At 50.2% G+C, this 12,813-nt stretch overlaps 1 protein-coding gene across 1 annotated transcript; it reads right to left on the bottom strand.

Moving 5' to 3' along the window:
- Positions 1 to 7,880: 7,880 nt before the first annotated feature.
- On the bottom strand, positions 7,881 to 10,529 carry JUND (JunD proto-oncogene, AP-1 transcription factor subunit). Its single transcript, XM_021009007.2, has one exon. The coding sequence runs from the start codon at positions 10,095 to 10,097 to the stop codon at positions 8,904 to 8,906; it is 1,194 nt and encodes a 397-aa protein (XP_020864666.1). The 5' UTR covers positions 10,098 to 10,529; the 3' UTR covers positions 7,881 to 8,903.
- Positions 10,530 to 12,813: the final 2,284 nt, after the last annotated feature.

Below are 12,813 nucleotides of genomic sequence, written 5' to 3'. Positions count from 1 at the left end.
TAGAACCTCAGAGTTGCTTTAATTTGTATTTCTCTAAGTGTTAGTAATCTGGACTATTTTTTACTTAATGGCTCTTGATAGTTTAGGTTTCTTCACTTGAAAACTACCTGTTCATAACCTTTGACTATTTACCAATCATAGAATGACTCTTATTCTTATAAATTTAAATCAGCCCCTTAGATATCTTGGAAATGAAATTCTTGTAAGAGAAACTTGCTGAAATTATTTCCTCTCCCCAAAAATCATTATCTATTTCTCTTCTAATTTTAGCTGCATTGATTTTGTTTGTGAAAAAAATTATATAATCAAAAATTTCCCTTCTATCCTTTTTTTGGTCACAAACTATTCTTCTATCCATAGATCATAGGCAATTTCTTCTGTGCTCTTCTAATTTATTACTTCATATCTTACGTATAAGTTACTTGGTGATTATTTTGGTATATACTGTGAGATGTTGTCTTATGCCTAATTTCCACCAGACTGCTTTCCAGTTTTCCTAGCAGTTTCTGTCAAATAGAGAGTTCTTGCCCCAATAGTTGGGATCATTGGGTTTATGAAACACTAAGCTAGTTCATTTGCTGCTGTATGCGGTGTACCTAATCTGTTCACTGATTGACCTCTCTTTGTTTAAACCTGTACCAAATCATTTCAATGATTATTTTTGTAGTATAGTTTGAGATCTGTTACTAACAGGCCTCATTATTTTCCATTACTCCCACTCCATTATTTCCCTCTTGAGATTCTTGACTTTTTGTTCCTCCATATGAATTTCATTATTATTTTTTTCTGGCTCTATACAATAGTCCTTTGGTATTTTTATTGGTATGGCCCTGAATCAGTATATTAATTTAAGTGGTATTGTAATTTTTATTATAATAAAATGGACTAATGGGCATGGGCTGCCCATTAACAATTAATGTTTCTCCAATTATTTAAGTCTGTCTTTATTTCTGTTTTGTATTTCTATTCATATAATTCCTATGAATGTCTCAGTAGATTGACTTCCAAATATTTTATGAATTTTGTAGTTATTTTTAATGAATTTTTAATTTATTTTGAAAGAATTTTTCTTCCTATTTCTTCCTGGTAAGTTGTGTTGATGATATACACAAATGTCAATGATTCATTTTATATCCTGCACTTTTGCTAATTTTATAAACTGTTTCAATTGATTTCTACTTGATTCTTTAGGGCCCTCTAAATAGAACATCCTTAGCAAAAACAAAACAAAACAAAACACATTTTAGTTTTGTTTCCTCTTTGCCTATCTTTAGTCCCTCTATTTCTTTTTCTTGTCTTATTGCTTTGGCTAGCATTTCTAGCACCATGTTAAATACTTCCAGTAATAATGAGCATCCTTACTTTACCTCTAATCGTCTTTGAAAGACTTCCAAACTTTCTCTATTACATTAAATGTTTGTTCTTGGTTTTAGAAAGATACCACTTGCCATGTTAGGGAAAAGTCAGTTTATTCTTATGCTTTCTAATTTATTTTTAACCAGAAATGGGTGTTGGATTTTGTCAAAACCCATATCAGCAACTATTGATGCAATCATGTGGTTTTTATTGGTTGTTATTAATATGTCTATTATGTGCACAGTTTTCTTATATTAAGTCAAACCTGAATTACTGGCAGAAATACAAGGTAGTCATGGTGCATAATCTATTTAAAATATTGTTGTAGCCTATTTTCAAATATTATCTGTATTATTTTTATGGTAATGTTCATTAGGGAAATTGGTCTGTAATTTTCTTTATTTGCTTTGTCTCTCCCTGGTTTAGGTATCAAGACAATATTTGTATCATTGAAAGAGTTTGGAAGGATCTATTTTTGTATTTTTGCAAATAGTTTCTCTTTCTTTTTTCTTTGTTTCTTTCCTTCCTTTTAATTTCTCCTGGGAGGTTTTTTTTTTTTTGCTTATAATTACTCCATCACCTACCCCTCTCCCTTTTCCATATACCCAACTATTTCTATGTTGCCTTTCATAGTCTAGCTCCCTCCTACCTTTCCATTCTTCTTACGCCTTACTCCTGATACGTACTCTTCAATCCAGTGACATTGGATTCATAACTGTTCCGCAAACAAGACCCTCCATCTCTTGGCTCCAGGCATTTTCTCTGACCATCCTCCCCTTCCTAGAACGTTCTCCCTCCTCATCCCCATCTCCTGTCTTCCTTTAAGTCCCAACTCAAATTCCGTCTCGTATGGGAAGCCTTCCTCAACCCCTCTTAATTTTGGACCCTTCTTTCCATTAATTATCTCCTTTTTATCTTCTATATAACTTGCTTTGTACATATTTGTTTACATGTTGTCTCTCCTGTTAGATTGTAAGCTCCTTGAGGGCAGGACTTTTTGCCTTTTTTTGTATCCCCAGCGCTTAGCACAAGGCCTGGCACATAGCTTAGTAAATACTTATGAACTGATTAATAAAACACTCCTTATAACATTATGTGCTAGTTGAAGGATTATTATCCTCATTCAGGAAAATGAGGGTCATACAGGTGGAGTGATTTTCAGAGTACCACACAGCTTATCATTATTCATCTGTATCATGCTTTAAGGTATAGAGAAATCTTCCCTTATAGCAGTCCTGCCTGTGAGATACAAAATTGAGGGTCAGAGATGTTGAATGATTAGTTGAAAGCACTGGTACTGTTTAGGCTTCAGAAGAGAAGACTTAGGGCAGAACTGATCACTACCTTCCACCTGGTCTTGCTCTGCATGGTCCCAGAGGGCAGAACCAGCACCACTTGATGGAAGTTACTGAGAGGTAGATTTAGGTTTGCTGTCAGGAAAAAAAACTGCCTTAACAGTTAGAGCTGTCCAGAAGGAAACTGGACTATCTTAGAAGATAATGAGCTCTACTCTCTAGAAGTCCTCAAGCGAATACTGGATGACCTTGCTGAATGCTTGTTGAGGTTGTGATATGGGAATTCTTGTTCGAGAAAGGGTCTGATGATGTCCTCTGAGTTTCCCTCTAGCTCTGAAATTCTTTGCTTTTGTGAACTTGTCCCTGGTTATACAACCAGTGCATGTCAGAGACCTTAGGGCTGGGCTGAGCTGGGCTGGGCTGGGCTCTGCAGAGCTAGTTCCCTGTGAGTTCAGCCATCTGCAAGGGTGGAGAATTGGAGCCCTCTCTAGGCCTCTTCTGTCTCCCCCCACACCAAGGTTGAGCCCAGGGACCAGTGAGAGCTGGGGCTGGGTGGAGATGGCAAAGGTCCAGCTCTGAGTCACTTCCCTGGCCCTGAGTACCGATTACACTGGTGCTGGCACAGAAGTCGCTCTCCACACCTCCCTCCCCCCATCTTCCAGTTTTCCCTGTGGCTTTGGACAAGTGAGAGGTAATGTTGTGCCAATTCCCACTGTGACTAGAGCAGGGGAGGGCCTGCCTGTTCTTCGGTACTGCCTAGGGCTTTAGTCTCTTCTATTTCAGGTGGGCCAAGGGCACTGCCAGTGCCAACTCAGAAACCAGAGGATCACAGGCTAGAAGTGCAATGGAACTTGGAGAACATTTGGTCCCACCACTTCATTTTACAGATGGGAAAACTGAAGCCAAGGAGAGGAAAGGACATATAGCCTGAGTGACACAGTGAGGCAATAACACGTTAGTATTTGGAAATGACTTGAGTTCAGATGCAGGCTCTGCTACTCATTTGCCTGTGTTATCCTGGGCAAGTCCCTTCTGTTCTCTGGGCCTCGGTTTCCCCACATATAAAATGAGGGAGACTGGGCTAGATCAGGATCAAATCCTTTTAGGGATTTGTTCTGTGAAGTTTGGATTCCATCAAAGGGCCGCACTTGAGGACCTAGAGGGTCATATGTGGCCTAGAGGCTGCAGGTTCCCCACCCCTGGGATGGTCTGTAAGGTCTACCCTAAGAACTCTAGCGCTGGGATTTCCTTTCTTTTCTTCCTAGGTCAGGTTTCTATTCTACTCCTTCTCATGCCTCCTTCGCTCTGTCGGTAGGGGGAGCTCCAGCGTTAATTCATGAGATGGTGCTAAGGTGATGGAGGGGGGAGTCACCCATGAGATGGGCAAGTCCCTTCACCTCTGAGCCTGTTTCCTGACCTGCAAAATGGGGATAATAACCCTTATTATTATCTAGTTATCTCCCAATGTTATGAGGAGTGCCTTCTCTCTCAGCTCTGTTCCTGATTCACCAAACTTTGCTACCTTCTATCCAACAGCCCCCTCTCACCCTGGAGATACTTCTGCTCCTATGATGGACCCTTTCGATGATGCATTCATTCCTACCTAGGACCACCAGCAACCTGTTTGGCCACTCCCTCCAGCACCATCACTCCCATGATGGAGAGAGTCATGGAGACAGAGTGGGGATTGGATTTATACTACCAGCCTGGGGTCAGGTAGGCCTGGGGTGAATGCCCATGGGACATTGCCTCCCAGCTGGAGCCCAACGTTCTGCTGTGGTTCTGCCATTGATTCCCTGTGTGACCTTGGATAAATCACTATCTCTGTCTGGCCCTTACTTTTCTCCCCTCTTAAATGAATGAATTGGAACCCTAAGGTCCCTTCTGGTACACAACCCCATAAACCATCCCATAAGCCATCTAGTGCTTTGCAAACTCTACCGAATATTTGCAGGATCATAGATTTATAACTGGAAGAAACCTTAGAGACTGAGTCCAACTTCCTCATTTTATAGGAGAGGAAACTAAGGCTGAGAATTAAGTGACCTGCCCGGAGTCACACAGCTAGTTAATGTCCATAATCGGATTGAAATGCACATCTTCCACCCAGCACCACATTTAGCCACCTCAATTACATGAGAGGTTATTGTTTTACCAGTAGCTCTCATCTTGGGATGAATTTTCAGCCTGATCTGGATGTGGGGAAAGATGGAGGTATGTTTGGAGTCAGTTTGAATCAGCTGAACCCATTGTTACATATTTAGTGTTAGCATTTATACATCCAAAATGAGAAAGCACTACATGTAAATCAAGTTTTGATTTATTCTTTTGTTGATTGTCTAGACATAAGAAAGTGGTGGAGAAAAATGTGAATGATGCAGATTAAGCTTCAAAGTGGCTATGCATACATCTCCTACCTCTCTTCCCACCACCCCAAGATAGCACATCACAGGGAAAGCCCCAGACGACAATTGCAGGGCTTAGCCAGTGGAGAAGAGACTTGGGGTGTGGCAGTGAGGGGGTGAGCCTTTCCTATAACCTCTAAATCACCTAGTCAAGGATGATAATGAAGAAAGAATCATAGCTTACATTCTTTTCACATTCAGAGTCATTCAAGGTTTACAAAGCATTTCCCATGCATTATCTCACTGGACCCTCACAACAACCCTATGAGGTAGATGCTATTATTATCCCCATTTTGCATATGAAGAAACTGAGGTAGGCTTAAGTAACTTATCCAGGCTCATACAGCTAGTAAATGTCTAGGGTCAGAATACATGGACTCTATTCTTTCTGGCCCCAAGTCTTCTATATACTACCATGTTTCCTTCCCACAGTCTGTCTTCAGTAACCCCCATGACAGCTTCAAACCTCCAGCGGGCATCTGCCCGGCTCAATCTCCTCCCAACAGAATAGATTAATCAGATTAAAGAGATTGAGAGAGTCTTGTGTAATAGAAGAGATACAGGAATAAGAGTCGGCAGAACTGTGTTTGAGTCCTGGCCCTACTACTATGAAACTCTCCCAGCTCCTAGCTATGTAACCCAAGGCAGAATCCTTCCAAAGGGGACATTCTTGTGACGGTATGACATGGTTCTATCCTTGAGCTCATTTCTATCTTTGTATCACCAGAACCAGGCACATAGTAGGAGCTTGATAAAACTTGCTGACTGATTGAAACGGCATAGTAGAAAGAGTTCTGAACTCGGAGTCAGGAACACCTGAATTCCAAGCCCATCTCTGACATTTATTATTTGACACTGGGCAATTCACTTAACATCTCTCATCTTCCATTCCCTCGTCAGAAAGTTGGGATTAATAATAGCACCTACTTCACAGGGTTGGAATGATCAAATGAGGGAATATCAAGGGCATTGCAGATGTTAAAAAGCTATATAAATATTAGCCAGTGTTATTACCATTCTAGACTATAAGCTAAACTAGGACAGGGGCCAGATAGTACCCATTTTTAAATAGCCTTCAGCGTGTTCCAGCACACAATAGATGTGAGCATTCAGTGTTTGCTGAATGAATAAACAAACTCATGAGTATTGCTGAATGAACACTTAATAATTTTAAGGAGTTAGATTTAGCATTAATCAAGCCAGTCACTCCCTAGGGATCTGGGCCCCTGGACAGCATAAGCGAAGACTAGAAAGTTAGCAATCCTGGCTTCTATTCATGACTCCCACACTTAGTAACCGTGTGACCCTGGGCAGGTCCATTCAACCTCTCTGAAACATTTTCCTAATAAGAGAGATGAGTCTAATCTTTCCACTGTCTATCCCTCTCCCATGACGGATGTGTATGTCATAGGAGTGCTTTGAACACCTTTGCCCTGTGGGGCCCCCTAAGCTGTCAATGATTTTCTCCTTCCCTTCTGCTTCTTGGAAGCTGATTTTTTCTAGTGCCATCTTCTCCATGAAGCCTTGCTTTGAGTGCTCTCTGTTCCCAGAGCTACCTTGCATTCACTTCATAAATACTCCCGATATATGCTATATATTTGTTACCTATGCATCATTTATATAGTGCCTACTATGTGCCGGGTGTTATATAGTGCCTACTATGTGTCGAGTGAAACAACCACCTCACAACAATCATGGGAGGCGATACTTGATTACACTGTTGTCCACAGATGAACAAGCTGAGAAGAACATCTCTAGAACCCAGGGAAAATTTTTCTTTGGAGGGCTAACGTGCAGAATGAAGTGTGGATGGATCCAATCTGGAAGCCGTACCTAGGCTCATGAGAGCAGAATCCCCCAAAGGCTTGTCTGGTTGGTGTGAAGGAAGCCTTCCATGTATTTTCTTCAATGAGTTGTTAGGCTAAGTCTCAACTCTATGACCTTGGTCAGATAGATTCCCTTACTCTAGTCCTCAGTTTCCCCATATGTAAATGAGAGGTCTTAACTAGATTATCTCTAATATTTCTTCCAGTTCTAAATTCCTTTCTCTTTTCCAAGGCTGTGAGGTCCTCTCATTTTAAACCCAAGTGAGAAACACATGTAAGCTATTATCATCTTGGGGCAGCTATGGGGGGGGGGGTTTGGAGATGTTCCCTACTAGGTGACAGCAAAGCACAATTTGATGGCCAAGTAACCGTCACCATAGCTATGCGCTAGTGGAATTTTGCTTCCTTTCTAAAACCTCTGTTCAGGAACACGAGTCTACAGCCTTTGAGAAAGGAGTCTGCAGCCCACCCCCCAACCCTGAAGTACAGGGCCCCCCCAGGAAACCCACACTCCGGGAGGGCTGGGCGGTCCTGGCCCCAAGTTTCCGGGTTCTATAACTGCGTGCAGGGTTCTGCCAATCAGCAGGCTGCCTGCCAGAGGCCCCGCAGGCCGGCCGGCTTGCCTGGGCCTCTGTTCCCCCCCCCACCCCCCACCATAGGGGCGGGGGGTGGGGGATGATCCACTAGAAGCGGCAGCCCCCAGCGCTTTACGTCAGCGGGGTGTACTTTCCCCGCCCTGCCTGCAGCCAGATGTCCTAACTCCAGTACAGTTCTCCCTCCCGGGGCCCTCTGAATAAATCCTGAGCTCCAAGAATCTCGGGGCTCCGACTTGCCGGCGAGAACCAAAGCTGGTCCAGCACCAGCCTGACCTCTCCGAGCCCCTAGGTCGGAGGAGGGAGGGGAGAGGGGAGAGGGATAGGGGCTGTGGCGGGGAGGGGAGACGGTGGGGAGGGGCCTGGAGCCCCTCCCCTAAGAGAAGAAGCAGGCGGAGCCTGAGCTCGTGGTAACAATACTTTACTGAACAGAAGGTCAGAGTACAGTATTACATACTGGAATGTGGAGTAATAGCAAAAGGGGGGAGGGGGATGGAGGGGGGGTGGGGTTTTTTCTTAAAAAAGAAAAACCAACCCACCCACCACGTTGTTCCCAGTATAAACATAAATAGGGCAATTCGAACACTTCAAACAAAAAAAATAGCTTGAAATTCTGTAAGTGTCACATTTACACTTTGTACAAAGGGAGCGGGAGACTCGGGTTTGTGCAAACCGGACACGATAAAGGTGAGGGAGAGGGGCGTAGAAAAAGGGACAGACGGACGGACTAGACGGTAGCGGCCCAAACAGCTCACGGGGCTTGTAAACAGGGGGCAGGGAAGCCCCCCAGCAGCTAGAGCCCAGGGACAGGGGGTCAGTCTTCAGCGCTCAGGCCTTCCGGGCTGGGAGCTTGTCTCTCCCTGATGCACGCCACGGCCCCTCTCAGCTAGAGCCCCCAACCCTAAGTCCAGGCTCCCTAAGTTTGCTACCCCCCATCCCGTTTCCTCGCATTCCTAGTAACGCCGTCCGAAGTCCATTGCAGTCCGCCTGGAGGCCACTCTGGATCCGGCAAGGAGAGAGCGTGAAGCGCTGGTGGTCAGAGCAGCTGGGGCCCGGGGCTGTGTGCGCGCGGACTGCTAGAAAATGGGGGCCTCCAGTAAAGCTTGAGCCCTAAGGATTAGTTCTAGCCCCGAGCCAGGCGCCCGGGGTCAGTCGAAGGGTCCTGGCCCCAGAAGGTGAGAGGATGGTCAAAAAAGAAGGGTCGGCCAGGCCAGGAACGCGCCCTAAGAAGCAATCCCGAGAGGGACGCCTGAGCTCCGTCCCGGCCCCCGAGGGTTCGGGGGGGAGAAGAAAAGCAGCCGAGCATGCGCCCTGAGGGAGAAGCAGTCCCGAGCCGGGCTCTCGAACTCAGTCAGTAAAGGAGTGGGTGGCCCCGGGACCCCCGTCCCGCACCCTGGGCCTCGAGGAAGCTTAGGCTCTCGGCCCCCCTCAGTACGCGGGCACCTGGTGCTGGGGCAGGAGCTGGCAGCCGCTGTTGACGTGACTGAGCACCTTCTGCTTGAGCTGCGCCACCTGCTCACGGAGAAGGTTGGCCGTGGACGCCAGCTCCGTGTTCTGGCTCTTGAGGCTCTTCACCTTCTCCTCGAGCCGCGAGATCCGCTCCAGCTTCCGCTTGCGGCACTTGGAGGCTGCGATGCGGTTCCGCAGCCGCTTGCGCTCCGCCTTGATGCGCTCCTGGGTGTCCATGTCGATGGGTGACAGCGGCGGGCTCTCCCCGAAGCTGGGCACATCGGGCACGATTTGTGGCTCGTCCTTGAGCGCCTGGAGCCGGGGGTGCGGCTGGGGAGGGCCGGGGCCGGGCCCGGGTCCCAGGCCAGCAGGGGGTGGCGGGTAAGGCACCGTCTCCGTGCTGTAGTTGACCGTGGTGCCGCCCAGCGCGCTCGCCGAGCCCGTGTAGCTGCTCAGGTTGGCGTAGACGGGCGGCTCGGGCTGCGCCAGGGACGCGGCGGCCGCGGGCCCCGCGCTCAGCTCCACGCCCGCCCCGCCTGGCGTGGGCGCACAGCCGCCCGCTGCCCCCGTCGGCCCTCCGGCCCCGGCCTGCCCCGCGCCGCCCCCGCCGCCGCCGCCGCCAGCGCCGCTCAGCTGGTTCTGTTTGTGCAGGTCCTCCAGGGCCTTGACGAAGCCCTCGGCGAACTCTTGCTCCTCGCTGGCCGCCACCTTGGGGTACAGGAACTGGCTGCTAGTGGGGGTCGTGGTCACCAGCCCGTTGGACTGGATAATAAGGCGCTCCAGCTCCGGGGACGCCAGCTTCAGCAGGCCCAGGTCCGGCGACGTGAGCAGCCCCTCCGTGGCCGCCGAGGCTCCGGCCCCGCCGCCCGCTCCGCCACTCGCTCCGCCGCTGCCGCCGCCGCCGTCCCCGCGCAGGTGGTGGGCGCCGTGGGGTGGCGGCGGCGGCGGGGCGGCCTTCAGGGTGGCCACCACCTGATCGCTGAGGTTCAGGGTGAGGCCGTCCTTCTTCATCATGCTTCCGCCGCCGCCGCCGGCGAAGGGAGACGCGGCCGGGGGGAAGAGGCGGCCGGAGGAGGCGAAGCCGCCGCCGCCACCGCCGCCGCCGCTAGTGCTGGTGCTGCTGCCGCCGCTCAAGCTGCTTAACACATCATCATGGTAGAAGGGTGTTTCCATTCTCCACCTCCTCCCCCGCAGCGGCCCCGGGGAGGAGGGAAAGGAGGGGGAAAGGGGCGGGCCGGGAGGGGAGGAGGAGCGGCCCCGGGGGGGAGGGACGGGGGCGGAGGAAGTGAGGAGGAAGGAGGGAGCGGGCGGGGAAGGGGGCAGGCAGCTGCTTCCCCCCCCGAGGGGGAGGGGGCTGGGGGAGGAATCGCTCGATCAGCTCCCCCACCCCAAGACACGCTCCCTCAAAGCGGCTGCGCTCTAGTCGCAGCAACCCCTCCCCGAAATTGGACTGGCTGCTCGGTGGGGATAGCGGCGGACGACCCTCCCCACGGTACGCGCGCGTGCGCGCGCGCGCGAGCCTTATCTTTATCCCTGTCCCCGCCTACGCCTACCCCCCACCTTCTCGGGTGCCTGGGTTCGGGAGGCCGTTGCCCGCGCAGCCCCCAGCTCCAGCATCTTATACCCTCGGCCCGCCACGATGAGCTCACTTCGCCCGTTCCCCATTGGATGCAGATGACGTCTCCCCCTGACCCCCCCCTCATTTACATAGGGGGCAGGGCAGCTGGCAACCCCCCCCCTTTCCTCGCGGCCTCCCTCTCCAACCTCTCCGACCCACCCCCCCATCTCCCCCCACCCCAGCTCTGGTTGTCCCGGAGACGCTATGTAAACTGCACAACAGCGCGCGGCCTTGTGGGTTGATGTCATGGGGGCGGGGCCCCCCGGGGAGGGAGGGAGGAAAAGAAGGGGGTACGGTCACGTGGTATTTTCTGGAGCGGAGCTGGCCTCGGCCCCAGAGCACGTCAGGCCCTATTTATAGGCACAAAGGGAGTCGCTCGGAGCTGGACCCCAGAGCCCCTCCTCGGGCTGGCTCTGGGACCGCCCCCACCACCACCCACAGAACGTCACCCTTGGGGCACCCCACCCGCAGTGGCGTGATGTCCCCTGGCAGTTCTCAAGTTTATCCAGGGCCAGCCACGTCTGGGCACCCCCCTCCCCCCGCCCCAGACACACGCACACATAATATACACACCTTCCTGGGCTCCTGTCCAGCCTTCCCCAAGTCTGAATCCCTTGTTGGCTTCAGCATCCGGAGCTTTACGCCCCCCTCCCCATCATCTCTGGGGCAGGATACTGGTGTGGTACCAACGGGGCCTCTGTTCCCTCAGTGCCTTAGCTTAGAGGTTGTTAACCTGAGTTCCAAACCCTAAAAAGGTCCTTGAACTTCGATGGGAAAAAATTAGATTTTTATTTTCATTTTATTCTGACTGAAATTTAGCATTTCCTTCCATTAAGAAAATGGGCCACAAACATTATTCTGAGGAGTCCACAGAACAGACAGACTACCAAAGGGGGTCATGATACATAAAAGTTAAGAATCCCCAACCTATCTGGACAGGCACTCCCCCATATCCAACTACCTTTTTTGGGGGGGGTGAAGGAACATCCTCAGCGTCCAGTGATAGGGAGCTCTTAGGACTGCCCCTAACTCTCTGGGCTGACAGCATGAAAGCAGAGTCAACATCGTGGCAGCTGGTTATTATTATACTGTTATTATTATTATCATCATTATTATGGTTGCAGCCAGTGGGAGGTGAGAGGAGCCACCCCACACCCGGAGGGGAAAAGGAGGGCGGTGGTTGGGGTACTGGGAGAGTGGCTTTAACCCTTGGCCCAGGGGGCCTCCTCTCCTTAGCTTATACCAGAAAAGGGAACTGAAACCATAGAAACTAGCCCTGTGGGAGGTACAGAGAGAGCCATGCTCAGTGGGAGCTATGAGGGGCCCTCAGGCTAGCCAGGTGGAGCCCAGGGCCTGGCATGGAAAGCAGACACTGCCCAGCCCTCCACTGCCACAGCACCAAGAGCTGGTTGCTCTGGGTAAGTCAGGTCTCCCTGTTCAGGGTCCTGGGGAAGAGAGGTTGGCTGATATCAATGGGAGGTGGGGCTGGGAGAGGGGGTACCAGCAGAGATGTCTCCATAGAGGGGCTGCTGGCTGCCTTGCATGGCTCCATGGGGCCTCAGCCCCCACTCCACCCCCTGTCTTGGCCCCAGCCCCAGTCCTGAGGGCCAAGCCCATCTGGATCCTGGCAGCTGGCACCAGGCTGGGACACTGTGAACTCAAGGGGGGTGGGGAGCTGGTGTCCTTCTCTCTCCCCCCACTGCATGGGGCTTCAGTCTGCCAAGCCTCCCCACCCTTTGGTGGTGAAAGAGAAAGGTCTGGAAATTTCCCTCTTCTGGAGGAGGTGAGGGAGGCTTCAAGGGGGAAGTGGAGGTGGGGAGCCCTTTGGACCCTAAAGTGTTAACTTAAAGAGCAGAAATATAATACTCTTGGGGAACTTGAAAATCTCTTTCCTCTACAGTTTCAAAAGCACCACTCTAAACACACACTCCCACGTCCACACGGGCACCCACACACTTACCCAGAACGAATCAAATCCACACATACAGTCACACCCATAGGCAGGTTTATGAGTGGAGGAGGAGCATTGAAGGGGTTAGAGGGGCTTATGTAGGAGGGAACCCCATAGAGTGAAGATGGACAAGATAGGAGCCCCTGGACAGCAAAAGGAGAAATAATTTGGGGTGGTAGTCAGAGCAGTGAATATGGAGTCAGGAGACCTGAGTTTTAATCCCAGCTCAGGCACTCAGCCAGCTCTATAACCTTGGGCAAGTTATTTTGCCTCTCTGGGCCTCAGTTTCCTCATCTGTAAACTGAGGACAGACTAGGTGG

Source organism: Phascolarctos cinereus, unplaced genomic scaffold, assembly GCF_003287225.1.
Source record: "Phascolarctos cinereus isolate Bilbo 61053 unplaced genomic scaffold, phaCin_HiC Scaffold_4;HRSCAF=312, whole genome shotgun sequence".
NCBI classification, from domain to species: Eukaryota; Metazoa; Chordata; class Mammalia; order Diprotodontia; family Phascolarctidae; genus Phascolarctos; species Phascolarctos cinereus.
This window is presented reverse-complemented; position numbering and strand designations above follow the sequence as displayed.